At 42.7% G+C, this 14,613-nt stretch overlaps 1 protein-coding gene across 2 annotated transcripts in view; it reads right to left on the bottom strand.

Moving 5' to 3' along the window:
* Positions 1 to 14,613, bottom strand: part of LOC308312916 (netrin-1) — a 78,637-nt gene that overhangs the window by 19,349 nt on the left and 44,675 nt on the right. The window contains exon 3 of one of the 2 annotated variants that reach the window (XM_080759703.1): positions 2,720 to 2,869. The exons of the other annotated variant lie outside the window; for it this stretch is intronic. Coding sequence (XP_080615829.1) covers positions 2,720 to 2,869 — 150 coding nt within the window. The remainder of the gene's footprint in view (positions 1 to 2,719; positions 2,870 to 14,613) is intronic. 2 annotated transcript variants of the gene reach the window in all.

The following is a 14,613-nucleotide window of genomic DNA, read 5'->3' as shown; positions in this document are numbered from 1 at the left end:
CCTGTGTTGAAGTCGCACGCTGGTAGGAAGTTGACACTAAGAGAAGCCATGCACGAAGATATTCCTCCTCTTATCTCCAAAGGAGCATGGCGGCAACAGAAGATACAAAACACACAATGCATTTTTTGTTACTATAGACGGGGGAGATAAGAGCCCCACCAGAAGGGTTTTGTGCAGCGCGGCGAGGGGGTAAGCGAGGACAAAAGATGGCAACACAAAGACATACCAAAGAGACACCACATACACGTGAAAGAGATGCACGACACTGAGGAAAAAGCTTGGCGAAGTTGTGAAGGTTTTGCTCGTTCACTAGTTCAAGAGTTTGCGTGTTAAGGCAGAAAGAAAGAATCAAGTCTTTTTGATCAAAAATAAATCTGCCTATTTCGGACAGTTTGGGAAAAGGCCTCCTTTATAGTTCCATCCTGAACATACAGCAATGTACTGTATGTAGTTCATCCACCATGAATCGAAATCGTCTCAAGCCGTAATCACGCACTTGCCTCATTGATTGTGGCTGGAATCAGGCTTTTTCACATGAAGAACTGGTCTGCGTAATGACAAGAATAACAATGGGCTCTACGCACACATGCCATTTTGGAAAGAACTTGGGCCCCTTCCCTACTTCCTTCACAGGTGTTACCGATGATACTAATGAAGGCTCTGTTCCATTCTGGTCAAACAGAGTCAGGGTGTTGCTGTTGTGCATGTTGGCTCACTGGAAACACTCTGCTACACCAGTGGGTCTCAAAGTGTCCTTGAGTGGGTTCCAAATGGCCCTGTACAGGTGTCTGAGAGTGTACAAATGGAACAAAACGGACCCGGGACCCATTTGTACACACTCAGAGTTATGGGATCATTGAAATTAAAAGGTTTGCGAACCACTGTACACAAAATGGAACAGTTCTCAGCCGTAATTAGTATCATCGGTGAAGGAAGTAGGGAAGGGCCCGGAAGTAGGAAGAGTTAGTGTGCATAGAGCCCATTGCTGCCAAAACAATGGTGTCTGAGGCCCGTGGGTCGCTTCACTGAAGTCAGATTTTGTCACCATTCCGCCCATCCTCTAATCGCAAATCAGTGTTCGGCATCCGCACGTGCTAGTTCAATTAATGAGCTAGTTTCTCAGAGTTGACTTGTGGATTTATGGCTTACACAATGCTGGAAATATATATGAAGTCAGAGGTATAACATGACTCTTTGTCAGATTCCAATTGGCAAGGGGCTGTTAAAAAACGAAGATTACAGAGTAATGCTGAGAGGAACTCCAGCGACTTGATCATCTCTCAGGGATCTCTGCATGTGCAACACCTCCGTTCTTACTGTATGTGACTTTCCCAGGGAAATCAAAGATATCCAATATCCACTAAGTATATTTAATTCATCCCTTTGTTGGAATCGAGCCAAGCCTATAAAAGATGGGCTTTTAATCCCCCGGCATCTAATTATATATTGACAAAAGCAGCAATTAAGACATGTTGTTTTGAGAGGGCAACAAAGAGCCAATTAAAGTCCAGGCTTTGTGGTTCATGGTTCTGCAGTCGCCATTGGCATAAACTACTCCTTCTACTCACCACCATACGAATCTTAAATATTGAATGTTTTAGTTCAGCACCTGTCTTCAGGCACTGAAATTGTGCAAACCAAATGGACCCACAAAGGGTCTATATGTAGCTCCATTTGTACACTATCCATTTGTATACAGTACAACACTGTATACCGTGTACAGAAGGTTATTTTTGACTGCAGTTCTGAGGGTTGCTTGACTTTTAAACGGATGGTGGGAAACGTACCTTGAGGAAAAACGAGTTACACTGTGCAACCTAAGCTTCATGTGGTTTAATGTGAGATCCGTCAGGGTTTAGAGGTGATGGGTGCGAACAGTGTTCTGGGCATAGGCTTTACTCTGTAGATTTATGGGGCTTGAACCTGTCGACAAATTGAGAAATCCGTGGAAGAGTGTAACCCTGGGGGGGCTCAATTAAATGGTGTGTTTGTCTAAGATATACATTTACTGGTCAGACTGCACAGTCAGATGCTAAGCAATGGAGGAGAAAAACCAAATAATTCTGTTTGCAGTGTATATTTGGCCATGTTTTGTCTAAGGCAGGTCTGAGTGTGTGTGTGTGTGTGTGTGTGTGTGTGTGTGTGTGTGTGTGTGTGTGTGTGTGTGTGCTTGTGTAAGAGAGTGACCATATCCCAGATAATATTTTACTATGGAGGGTTTTTGTTGGGGGTATCAGATGAGTATATATATACAGTTTATATACCTGTATAGGCCTTTCACAATTATTACATAATCGCCTAATCGCAATTATTTGACATAATCGCAATTGTTTTTGCATAATGGTCAATCATTTCCTTGTTGAAAGACATTTCCAAGCATTTTTCAAAGATGGTGAAAAATAGCTGATCCACAAACTTTCAACATGTTACGAAATGACGTGTTGTAAGCTTGTAGATCAGCTATTTCTTGATTAAACGGGCCAGTGATTTCTTTGTATATTTCAGTCATTTGTCATATCTGCCCTGTGACATTTGTGATTATGAAGCCTAAAAGGCAAAAATAAATACAAATTGTAACGTTCCAATGTTAAATGCAACAAAACAACAACACACAATTAAATCGCAATTATTTGTGTGACAATCGTCAGCTTAAATTTGCAATGGTGACAGCCCTATTTCTGTATGATATACTGCATGGACAAAGACTGCTTCCACGTACTTATGCAGGGGGCAATGGGCGAGCGGCTCTGCTGGTAGCCTTTAGCGCAGCGGTTGCATGTGATACCGGTCACGCCGTCTTTACAAGGACATTGGCCCGTGGTGTGGTTACAGGTTTTGCCAGCGGCGCCCACGGGATGGCAATCACATGCTGTGAGGAAACAGGAAGACAGAGAGAGGCATAGTGAGTGCTGGTGACACAAACACACACACATGGGATGACACACAAACACAGATACATTTAAAGAGAGTACACAGGTGAGAACATGACAGCAGTGGTGGTGGCAACGATAACGAGAGCGTGTTGAGGGAGAGGTGAAGCTGTGTGAAGCATGGAGAGACAACAGTGTTGAGGGAGAGGTGAAGCTGTGTGAAGCATGGAGAGACAACAGTGTTGAGGGAGAGGTGAAGCTGTGTGAAGCATGGAGAGACAACAGTGTTGAGGGAGAGGTGAAGCTGTGGGAAGCGAGACACAACTTACTTGGGTCCATGTGATGTCACGAGCTCACAAAAAAAGAAAAACGCTGTAAAAACACCCCAACAATGACATTCTATCCTGAAGATGTATTGTACATGTACAAGAGACATTTGTTGAGAATCTGGTATTAATAACCGAGACTCCTCCTGAGCTCTCCACATCACCTTGTGTACTTGAACAAGACACAGGAGTGTGTTTGCGCGTGTGTGTGTGTGTGTGTGTGTGTGTGTGTGTGTGTGTGTGTGTGTGTGTGTGTGTGTGTGTGTGTGTGTGTGTGTGTGTGTGTGTGTGTGTGTGTGTGTGTGTGTGTATACAGTACAGTATGTGTGCAGTGTAACGTTGGTGTGCCAGGGCCGGGATTGTGCATGTTTACCAAATGATCAAATAAGGAAGGATAATCCTAATTGGCTGTTTCTGATTAATGCGGCACTTTGAACACCATCCCAAAATGTCTGTCACACTTCCTGGCAGACTGGGGGGTCCATCGAACACACATGCTTCAGGAATGTAATCATTTTCCAATTGCTCTCCCCCCCAATCCAAGCCCCTAACTCATTTCAAACCCATTCCCCCTCTGTCAGACTCCAAATCAATGTTGAATAACAGTTATTCGAGAGCCTTTCCTTTTGATCCACTTTGATGTATTAATTTTTACGTATGTCACAGAGGTATGTCAGTTAATAGTGAGCTACACAAAATGTATACAGTAAATTATGTTACTCTAATACAGAACAGAACTTTCCATTGCCATACTGTACACAAACAAAACTGTAACAATACTGTACTGTACACAAACAAAAAACAAAACAAAAAAAATGTACTTTTACAGTACATTTAAAGTACATTTTTACTTTTCTTTTCTTTTTTTAAACTTGTTTTCAAAGTAGTTCTACATCGCAGTACTTTTTATTAAGTATCCACTTTTCCACTTTTTCCAAATTATGTCAGTCAAATCATAATGTGTTGTGTTATTATTATGCGGAGCATAATCTTCTCTGAGCCTGGAGGCTATAGGGCCCAGTCCGCCTCCCCTCCCTCCCTGTGCCGTGTCTTCTCTGAGCCTGGAGGCTATAGGGCCCGGTCCGCCTCCCCTCCATCCCTGTGCCGTGTCTTCTCTGAGCCTGGAGGCTATAGGGCCCAGTCCGCCTCCCCTCCCTCCCTGTGCCGTGTCTTCTCTGAGCCTGGAGGCTATAGGGCCCGGTCCGCCTCCCCTCCATCCCTGTGCCGTGTCTTCTCTGAGCCTGGAGGCCAGGGCCTGGTCCGCCTCCCCTCCCTCCCTGTGCCGTGTCTTCTCTGAGCCTGGAGGCTATAGGGCCCGGTCCGCCTCCCTCCCTCCCTGTGCCTGGAGGCTCTCTGAGCCTGGAGGCCCTCCCTGTGCCGTGTCACTTGTCGCTGTGAAAGCCTTCAAAGGCAAACGGCTGAATGATGTCGCTTGTGGTCTGCGAGTGTACTTAGTGGTTAGGCCTGTTGTTTCGGACCGCGCTGAGAGCGCTGCGCGTCGCCAAGGATCTTCAGCCTGCGGGCCAAAATGACGCCATTGATATGGATGCTATTCACTAGAAACGACCGAGCGGCAGTGGTGGGAAGAGTACTCGCGTTTTGTACTTGAGTAAAAGTATCAATACTGCAGTGTAGAAGTGTTGCGAGTGAAAGTCCGGAATTCAAAAGGCACTTGAGTGAAAGTGCAAAAGTATTGCCGTCCAGTACCACGTACCAAAAGTAAAAGTACTCATTTCAAGTTTTCAACATTTTTTTTGAAAATAGCCGATCACGACGGTTAATGTATGTTTTGTAATAATAATAAAAATCTACAATGTAACTAGTAGCCTAGCCATGGTTCACAATCACATGAAGCTTGTACTTCACGAGCGTCATGGCTTAACTTCCGCCTGTTTTACGCGATTGCTACATTTACATTGAAGAAAGAAGAAGAAATTTGCTGTCACAGTAATTAGCATTGCTAACATCACGTAAAACTGGCTTCGGTTGCGTCATGGGCTTCAGGGACTATAGCCAATTTTTCAAATAAATATAGTGTACTAAGAGTAGGATCCGTGGAGTAGAAGGAAAATTATTGGAAATTGGAAATACTCAAGTAAAGTACAAATACCTCAAAATTGTACTTAAGCACAGTACTTACTGTAAATGTACTCTTTTACTTTCTACCACTGCTTAAAGGTAGAACTGAGCGGTCAGCCGAGTTGTAAATATTTAAACATTTTTTAAATGGATAGTTTAGCTTTCTCGGTTTCAATACTTTAGACGGGATATAATGATATACACAATGGTGCAATTGTGTAAAATAAATTAGGCTAATAGTCCTTGTAATCCAAACATGAATGACAGTGTGACATATTCTTGTTATTATTGTGCCTAATTTAATCTGATCTTTCAGTTGAAACATTCAATATACTGCAGTAGTTTGACCCACACAGTGCATGGATACGCTTGTGACTCCCGCCTGGTTTCAGTGCCTGCGTTTAGGAGACATGGAGCCCTCTGTGGGAACCACACACTGCAGGTGGCCTCGGGCTGTAAAACCCGCTGCAAACCGGTAATGTAATAGAGTTTCTATTCACATTATCTTCTGCCTTTACGTCCCTCAAAATTAGCTGTTTATGTGATTTGGAGAAGTGTAGAGAACTGAACCATTTGAGACAGCTGTTTATACTTTGAGTGGTAACGATCAATAGAATGCAGCCCGCCTCACTCTCTCTCCCCTTAATCTTTATTGTCTGTTTCCTGCGATTTTGCCGCAGTTGCTGCTCTTATCTCGACCTGTCAACACGCTGATGTATGTCTGTGTGTGTGTGTGTGTGTGTGTGTGTGTGTGTGTGTGTGTGTGTGTGTGCTCATGCACGCTCGCTCACACGTACGTCATGTTAGGGCAGAGTAACCCGTGGTCATTCAACTCTCTTATCGGACTGTCTGCTTTAAAGTGTGTGTAATGATTAGGTCGGCTGTCAGTGGCTTTCATTGTTTTCCGCTTTCACAGTTTTTTCTGGCACCGTATAGGAGAGAGAGCATGAATTTCACGCACACCAATGCAGGCAATGCACGCACACACACATGCGAGAGTCAAATGAACACTCCAGATTTTGCTGTGTAGCCAGTTGAAAAGCTTTCCGTCAAAGTTTAAGGGGAGAAAGGGCAACGTGTATCTCTAGTGAGAGGTTCAGAGAGCTCAGGTAGTCTGTGGGGTTGTCTGTGGTTGTCTCTGTAAATCAAGGTGCACAGCACATGGCCTACAGGTGGGATGTTCCTTCATCTCTTCCTCGTTTTAAAGGCTTTTCTATGAGTCACGTTGTGATATTATAGAAATTTTGATCTCATATAAATAAAATAAACTTTTGACATTTTTCACCTACCTGCCCAAAATAGGGTGAAAGCAGTTCAAAATCAGGACACATCGGTTGCTGCTTGCTGACACATTGACCAACTCGCTGGCCAGTGGGCTGATTTACTGACTGACTGGCTGACCGACCGACTAATTGCAGAGCCCGAATGAGAGTTGCATGGTGTAAGTGTTTGTGTCCTGTCCACTCTCAGTAGTCAAATGGTTGGAGACGCTCCTTCAGATGGCTCAGGTAGATAAGGAGAGAGAAGGAAAGCTCCTTCCCTTTGTTATCCTCCCAAGTACATGAACCATATAGCATCCCACCCTATTGAGGGTATGCGCACATGCATAAAGTGAATGGCAAATCGAGTGTCAAATCGAGTGGCAAAGTGACAGGCAAAATTAGTTTAACATTGTTTAATGCAATCAGATAGGACTTTTCTGTTTGGATGTATGGGCTGTCAAGGCCAGAAAGTAGTTTTTTGCCACTCAGTAGGCATTCCTGCATAACTTCCGGGTTTCATGATGATGTCACGTGCATACCCTCTATTCTGGGCATGTCATTATGGAGGAACATTCAGCAAAGACATTTGCTATAGAAGGAGAAAAGGAGGAGGAATGTATAGAGTAGACCCTGGGGGACCCCAGTCAATGAACTATACAGGGTTTACGGGAATCCCTTTGGGGGTTTTTACCTTTCAAGAAAGGGAACCCCTTTTGGGGTTCTTGTTGCTATCTAGCAGTAGCAACATAATCTTTTTTGTAATTCTTATACATTTTTCAGAAAACTTTAGAATCTGCCCCAGGTCAAAATGTGTTAAGTGGTTACTTGAAGGAAACCACTCTCATGACGTGACGCTGAGAAAGGAAGTGAGCTGCATGGGGGAACCTTTTCGATTTGTTTGGCAGAGGCGATAGATTCTGTATAGGTACGGGCTTAAGGCTAATTCATGCTTCAAGGAAAGTGCCGTGCGGCATGTTGCTCCGAAAAACCGTTGACACCTTTTTCAGTCGAAAATGCCTTATTTTAAAACTATAAGCCTTTTTTCTTGCTAAAAACATAAATTAGTCTTTAGTCCTATGTAATTATATTAGCCCTGTCATTTTCCTGAATAAAGATCTTCTGCGATAGACTCTGATGTAGCCCAGAGAGTGAGTTCCTAACGTTGAAAAAAGAGGACTTGGCTCTGGGAGTCACACATTAAAGAATGTAGACTGTTTTTGGTTAATGGGGGAGAGTGGAAGGCATTTCAAAGGCAGGCGGTCGGGGCCGGTCTGCTTCAGTGGCTTCGTAGGAGGCTGAGATTGCACAATGTGAGAATTTTTTGAACGCCGCCAATCGTTTACCATAAAGCTTGTGTTTGAAGTCTGAGCTCTTGCTCCCCTATTTGGTTTGTGCCTTCTGCGCCAATAAGAATAATTTGTTGGCTGCTGGAGAGTGTCCAAGCTAGCCAAGGCTGTGCTCTATTATAATTAGGGTTCTGCTCCTCCGCAAATATCTGCATCGACCAAGGAAAGAGATATGGTTATGGGGTTGTTACGCTGCACATAAACAGCTTTTCTAAATGACGTGTTTATCTAATATAAACTGGGTGCCTTGCTATCTGCATTGTTTTTCTTCATTGTTTTTATTACTCAAAAGCTCTCAACGACTGTGACAGTCTTCGAAAGATTCACGTTTTGGACGAATGGCATTTTATGCACAACGCAATACTTGTGTGTCGTTCTAATTGAAAACAGCTCGCCCTCTGGAAACCCAAAACAAAAAGTGAAGTCATGAAAAACAATATTTTCAAATCCCATACAGAATACGGTTTATATGTTGTTAATAAAAAAGGCTAACTGTGTCAATGAAAGACGTATGCTGAGCAGTAAGTAAGCAGCAGCGAGTAGTACATTATTGACTTTATTCTAATCAAATTGGACCATCGCTGAGTCAAAAGCTAATTGACCTCTGTGGAAAAATATGTTCCAAATTATTGAACTATCGGGTGTAATCATATAATGCCCGATGTTAGGATTTGCATCGGGAAGGAACGAGAATCAGTGTCATTGATCCGATGCCAAGTTGCACAGGTTTGGTCATTTTAACTTTGATTGTTTTATTTGGCAAAGGTTCAGAGAATCACCTCATTATGCAGTCATTATATAGTATATATAGTGTACCTTGCATGAATAGCAAATTGTTGTAGATATGAAGAGATCAGTTCGATTAACAAGTCACAGTTTAAAATTAAGTCAGAGAGACAGAAATCTAAAAATGTATTGGAATATCATTGTAGTCAGCTGATTAGACATATACTTCTGTCACAGTTCTGCTAACATACATACTGTACCTAATACACAATTGTCTTTGTAGAATCACATTGGTTCTCTACAATATCTGGCTAAGGTGTTCAAAGACCACCCAGAGAGCTGCCCACCTCTACCGCGCAACATCTGTTTGTCATTTACCTCTTCAATATCACCTGTTTAAGATCAACTTGAGCATTTCTCTATCAAGTCAGCTCTGTAGGTTTGTTCCTGTACACTCTACGCTAAAGAATCTGTACCGTTTTACGCAGCAACTCTGGTTGTTTTTCAGTTAAACACACAAGCAAAACATGCTCCGCGTTTACAGTCTCACTGAAAGAGTTGTGGATTTGCACAGTATAAATCTAGCCACCGGACGGCGGACACCAGTCTTGATTTTGACAGCGCATTTTGATTTAGTTCTAGTCGTAGTCTTTTGACTAAAATAACATTTAGTTTTATTACTTTTTAGTCATATTTTTCTCATCTGAAATGTTTTTGTTTTAGTCGACTAAATAGTATACGGTTTTAATCCGCAGTTGATTTTGTAGACTAAAATGGATTTTGGCGGCACGTGATGGCGTCATAATGGCTGATTGTACACTTGGTTGCATGCTGAAAATAGCCGATCTACAAGCTCACCTTGTAGATGTGCTATTTTCAGAGCGCAACACCGGAGCGCAACCAAACAAGACGACTTGTCTTTTAGTTCTACTGGATCTCTTCTCCACTAGTATCTCCCTAACATTTTAGTCTAGTATTTATTTGTTGACGAAAATGTCAATTAATCTCCCACCAAGTCTCCCACCAACCTGGTGATCTGCCTGTGCTCCAGTGGTTATTCTGCTCCCCAATCCGTTCACTGAATACTAATACTATTTAATAGACCATAATTCAATAAATAACCAGACATCCCCATTGTCACTTTGTTGTGATATGTACAATGCAGAACAAATGGACAGAAATTAGTTATTTATTTCTCTTTAAATTAAATTATCTTGAGTTATGATATATGGTAGATCTGACATAGGAAAAGCCCTGTGTGATGTTATCAATTTGGAAGGAGAGAGAGAAAGAGAGAAAGAGAGAGAGAGAGAGAGAGAGAGAAAGAGAGAGAGAGAGAGAGAGAGAGAGAGAGAGAGAGAGAGCACCGTAATATAATTACACACTCATATCTTCAATTTATTCACCAGTAACATTCCAAATATAGTTTGTAAAAATGTTTTAATTGGCACAAGAGATGGGTCATGCTTCATATCATTTGTCAGCTTGGTGTAATTACTGTGGATTCTTTATTGTAAGCCTGTTTTGATGTAATCGAATACCAGCAGTAGAACTTGGACAGAGTTTGCTTATAATTATGTCGGGGGGGGGGGGGGGGGGGGGCAGGGGGGGTGGGCGAGTCGGGGGACATAAACTCTGGCAAACTTCAGGGATTAAATTGAACAAAACCGCTGGTAAGCTGACATTTTTTATAAATTATGATGAAATCTATTTACCCTTTAGGTTCGGAGTGAGGCAATAGTGAATGTAATGGAGTCTGTGAGAATGTTGTCCCCTGTGTGGGTGAGATAGAGTTTCCTACTTGGAGGACCCTACTGTAATGAGTATGTACAGTATGCGATGCAATGACCGGGGCCACAATATCACACTTCTATTAAGAGCCTGTGGTAGTAACGCCACCACTCTACAATAAACTGTACATGACATTTACAACATTGTTGTACATTGTGTTGTTATAATTAGAATTTGATGCTGTATTGCTGTGTGTGTGTGTGTGTGTGTGTGTGTGTGTGTGTGTGTGTGTGTGTGTGTGTGTGTGTGTGTGTGTGTGTGTGTGTGTGTGTGTGTGTGTGTGTGTGTGTGTGTGTGTGTGTGTGTGTGTGTGTGTGTGTGTGTGTGTGTGTGTGTGTGTGTGTGTGTGTGTGTGTGCGTGCGTGTGCGTGTGCGTGTGCGTGCGTGCACGTCTGCAGTAGTGTACAAGTACATGCGCATGTTCATGCATGCATGCAGGACAGGTATGTAGTAATGATGATGGCTGAAATAAATGACAATGGGAGTGACATGCTCACTTATTTTTTAAAGCTACCAAATATTCTATAACAAGTAACCTTCATTACATGTACATAGTACACATGCGTCACATAAAAGTACATTTCAGACATGTTTGACACACATGTTGCTTACAATACTGAAACTGACAAACAGAATTGTTACCAAAAGTTGCACAGATAACAGTTTGAGCTGTTTGCTCAGCCCAAGTTCCAACATTTCCTTAGCGAGAGTAGGACCACCAAGCAGTTATAAGTCATGAGTACGAGGACCACCAAGCAGTTATGGAGCATGAGGAAACAGCCAGGAAGCAGAGGGAGCATGAGGAAACAGCCAGGAAGCAGAGGGAGCATGCATATAGAAGACAACAAGAAAGAAGTTGAAATGGACAAAGTGCCTTTCAGTTTCCTAGTCGGTAGCCGCTGCCTGGTTCTCAAAAGCTTTACAGAGAACTTGCAGAGCCTGCCCCACACGACGTAAACAAATGCACACGTACTATTCCGTACTGTACTGTACTGTACTGTACTGTACTGTACTGTACTGTACTGTACTGTACTGTACTGTACTGTACTGTACTGTACTGTACTGTACTGTACTGTACTGTACTGTTATTGTCAAGATGCCTGCAGGATTCATGGTCGATGCATTTTGTGCATATTTTGAACATTGTTTTACCAGTAAGAGTTTTTCACTATCTATAATAACAAATGATGCGCCCATTATTTAACTATATGCAAATTAAACAAGAATGGAATTCACTTTGTATTCACTCTGATGTTTGTAAATGCAAAAGCGGATGCATCCTTGCAGTAGTTAAAAAGCTGCGTTAGCCATTAGGGAGAATCATGGCATTCTCATCATACATTTAAAACTCTGTCGAATTCAAATTGATATTCCTCATGAATAAAATGTTCTTATGGTTGCATGTCTGAAGAACAAAGAGGGGGTCTTCTTGTGCTTTGTTTCAGCACACACCACAAAGCTTAAAAAACAGCTACTGTGCTTTTCTGTTCTACAGTTCGAAGTTATTTCAAAGAGCCTTGTATATTTAGTCTAGAAGGACACGTAAACAAACTTAAATCATCTGACTAAACCTCTGAAATCCCACGATAAAATACTACTGCAGGACCTTCAGGCATCTGTCTTATTCCAATACCAGAAACAAACCCCCCGTGAAAATGAGTTATGGGATGCTGAAAGAATCAAGTCTTGGACACATGAGAAGGGATGTAAAAACAAGAGCAAAAAAAAAGGTTAAATCGCCGCAATTAGCGAGCCTGCTCGACGTAGTAGAGGATAAGGGTTAACGATACACAATGTCCTGCGATGATGAATGTCTGTTTGCATTCCCAGTCGACGGAAGAATGAGGCAGAGGTGTTAGTGTCGTGAATGAATGCAGTAACGAGATACTAAATGGATTATGGATATTTCCCAATGACTGTTTTTGTTATGGAGTGTTGTTTAATGCTGAGAATGAAAGATATGCTGGATATGGTGGGTGGACGTCAGTAATACAGCGAGGTTGAATGGAAACCTAGCTGCCTTGTTTTGTTTGGTTTCTCTCTCCTCCTCCACTGGATTGACAATTGTTTTGATACAGCAGCAGCGAGCATAACTTCATGGCAAACGCGTGTTTTTGAAAGGTTGTGAAAGTGATATACTGAACGGGCAGCACGTATCAAATAAAGATAACAAACAATGCTGATGAATCATCACAATACTGTCAAGTAGAAGAGACATAAATCAACATTATCTGCCAAATTCGCGGGAAAAACGCTACACATACTGACTGGCTACACCCTGAATGAGATCAAACTAACATCAGATTACGATACACATACTGACTGGCTACACCCTGAATGAGATCAAACTAACATCAGATTACGATACACATACTGACTGGCTACACCCTGAATGAGATCAAACTAACATCAGATTACGATACACATACTGACTGGCTACACCCTGAATGAGATCAAACTAACATCAGATTACGATACACATACTGACTGGCTACACCCTGAATGAGATCAAACTAACATCAGATTACATACTGACTGGCTACACCCTGAATGAGATCAAACTAACATCAGATTACAATACTGACTGGCTACACCCTGAATGAGATCAAACTAACGTCAGATTACGCCGCTGATATTTTACTTTCCGTGTCAATACGAGGGGTACGTAGGTGGGTTTGTTTGTTTACTTCCTGGTGAATGATGTGGGAAAACTCTGGCTTAAACTGTCAGCAAGCGGCTAACATTTCCTTATGGAGCAGGTATGTCTTACATGTGAGTGTGTGCATGCATGTGTGTTTGAGCCTGTGTCTTGGAAATGTGCGTGCGTGCGTGCGTGCGTGCGTGCGTGCGTGCGTGCGTGCACACTGGTGTGTATGTTTGTTTGGACTGTGGCATTAAGATTAAGTTATTGTATTACCTTGAAAAAGGAAAACAATGTCCAACAAAATAAAACAAAGAGGAAGGAAAAAGGAAAATGTTCGTTTTCCCTCTTACTGTGGTCACTACCTGGTGAAGGTAGAACTTCACTGTGTGTGTGTGTGTGTGTGTGTGTGTGTGTGTGTGTGTGTGTGTGTGTGTGTGTGTGTGTGTGTGTGTGTGTGTGTGTGTGTGTGTGTGTGTGTGTGTGTGTGTGTGTGTGTGTGTGTGTGTGTGTGTGTGTGTGTGTGTGTGTGTGTGTGTGTGTGTGTGAGAGAGAGAGAGTGTGTGTGCGTGCATGTGCAGTCCATACAAAGCAAGTCTGGGGTGTCTGTGGGCTTGTTTGCACAAGGATTCATCTCCTGTTATCTTTCCCTCTAGCTATAGCAGAGGTGAGAAAACACAGCCTTCTCTCTCTCTCTCCCTGTTCTATTCTTTGACCCTTATTAGCCATGGTGAGGGCTGATGGCATGCTATCCATCCCCACCGTGTGTGTGGTGAGAGGAGAGCACACCTGTGTGGGGCTATCCTCCCTCCTTAAACCCTCTCAGCTGTATCCAACCCTCCCCCTATCACGCACGCACACACACACACACACACACACACACACACACACACACACACACACACACACACACACACACACACACACACATACTCACAACCCCTATCCCCCCCTTGTTTCCTCCCCATACGCCTCTTCCTCTTAACCGGTGTTTCTCCCTATCTATCCATCCATCCCTTCCTTCCTTCTCGCACAGTGGTGGAAAAAGTACTCAGATATCTTTACTTATAAGTAAAAGTTACGAATAAATGTCCCGCATTGCAAATGTTGAGCTGCGCTCAGACCTGAATATATAGATTAGCTCGGTTTGCCCTGTTTGTGCCGCGCCAGTCGCACCGTGCCCGTTCGCGCAACTCCTCATCTTTGCATTTGTATGTAAGCGAAGCGCTCTAACCAACCAAGTCTGAACACACCTTTACTTTTTGTTGTTTTTATTTCCCCCTTTTGTGCCAGGGAAACAAATACATCTTCAATACAAGAAATAAATGTTCAGAATCTACAGGTAAGCTGCAGATAACCAACACACCGACATAGCCAACGCAAAATCAACAACAGATAAATATCGGCCACTATCATGTCAGTTTTATTTGCTGATACCGATATTGACCGATAACGGCAAATATTGTCCGATACCGATGTATCGGTGGCAGGTACATTGGTGCACCCCTGATTTCTACATTGCAGTACTGATACTTTGAGTATCAAAGAAATGTCAATTGAGTACTTTTTCCA

Source organism: Protomyctophum bolini (assembly GCF_963924005.1).
Source record: "Protomyctophum bolini genome assembly, chromosome: 3".
Lineage (NCBI taxonomy): Eukaryota > Metazoa > Chordata > Actinopteri > Myctophiformes > Myctophidae > Protomyctophum > Protomyctophum bolini.
Note: the sequence above shows the minus strand (reverse complement) of the source record. Positions and strands in the feature narration are given on the sequence as shown.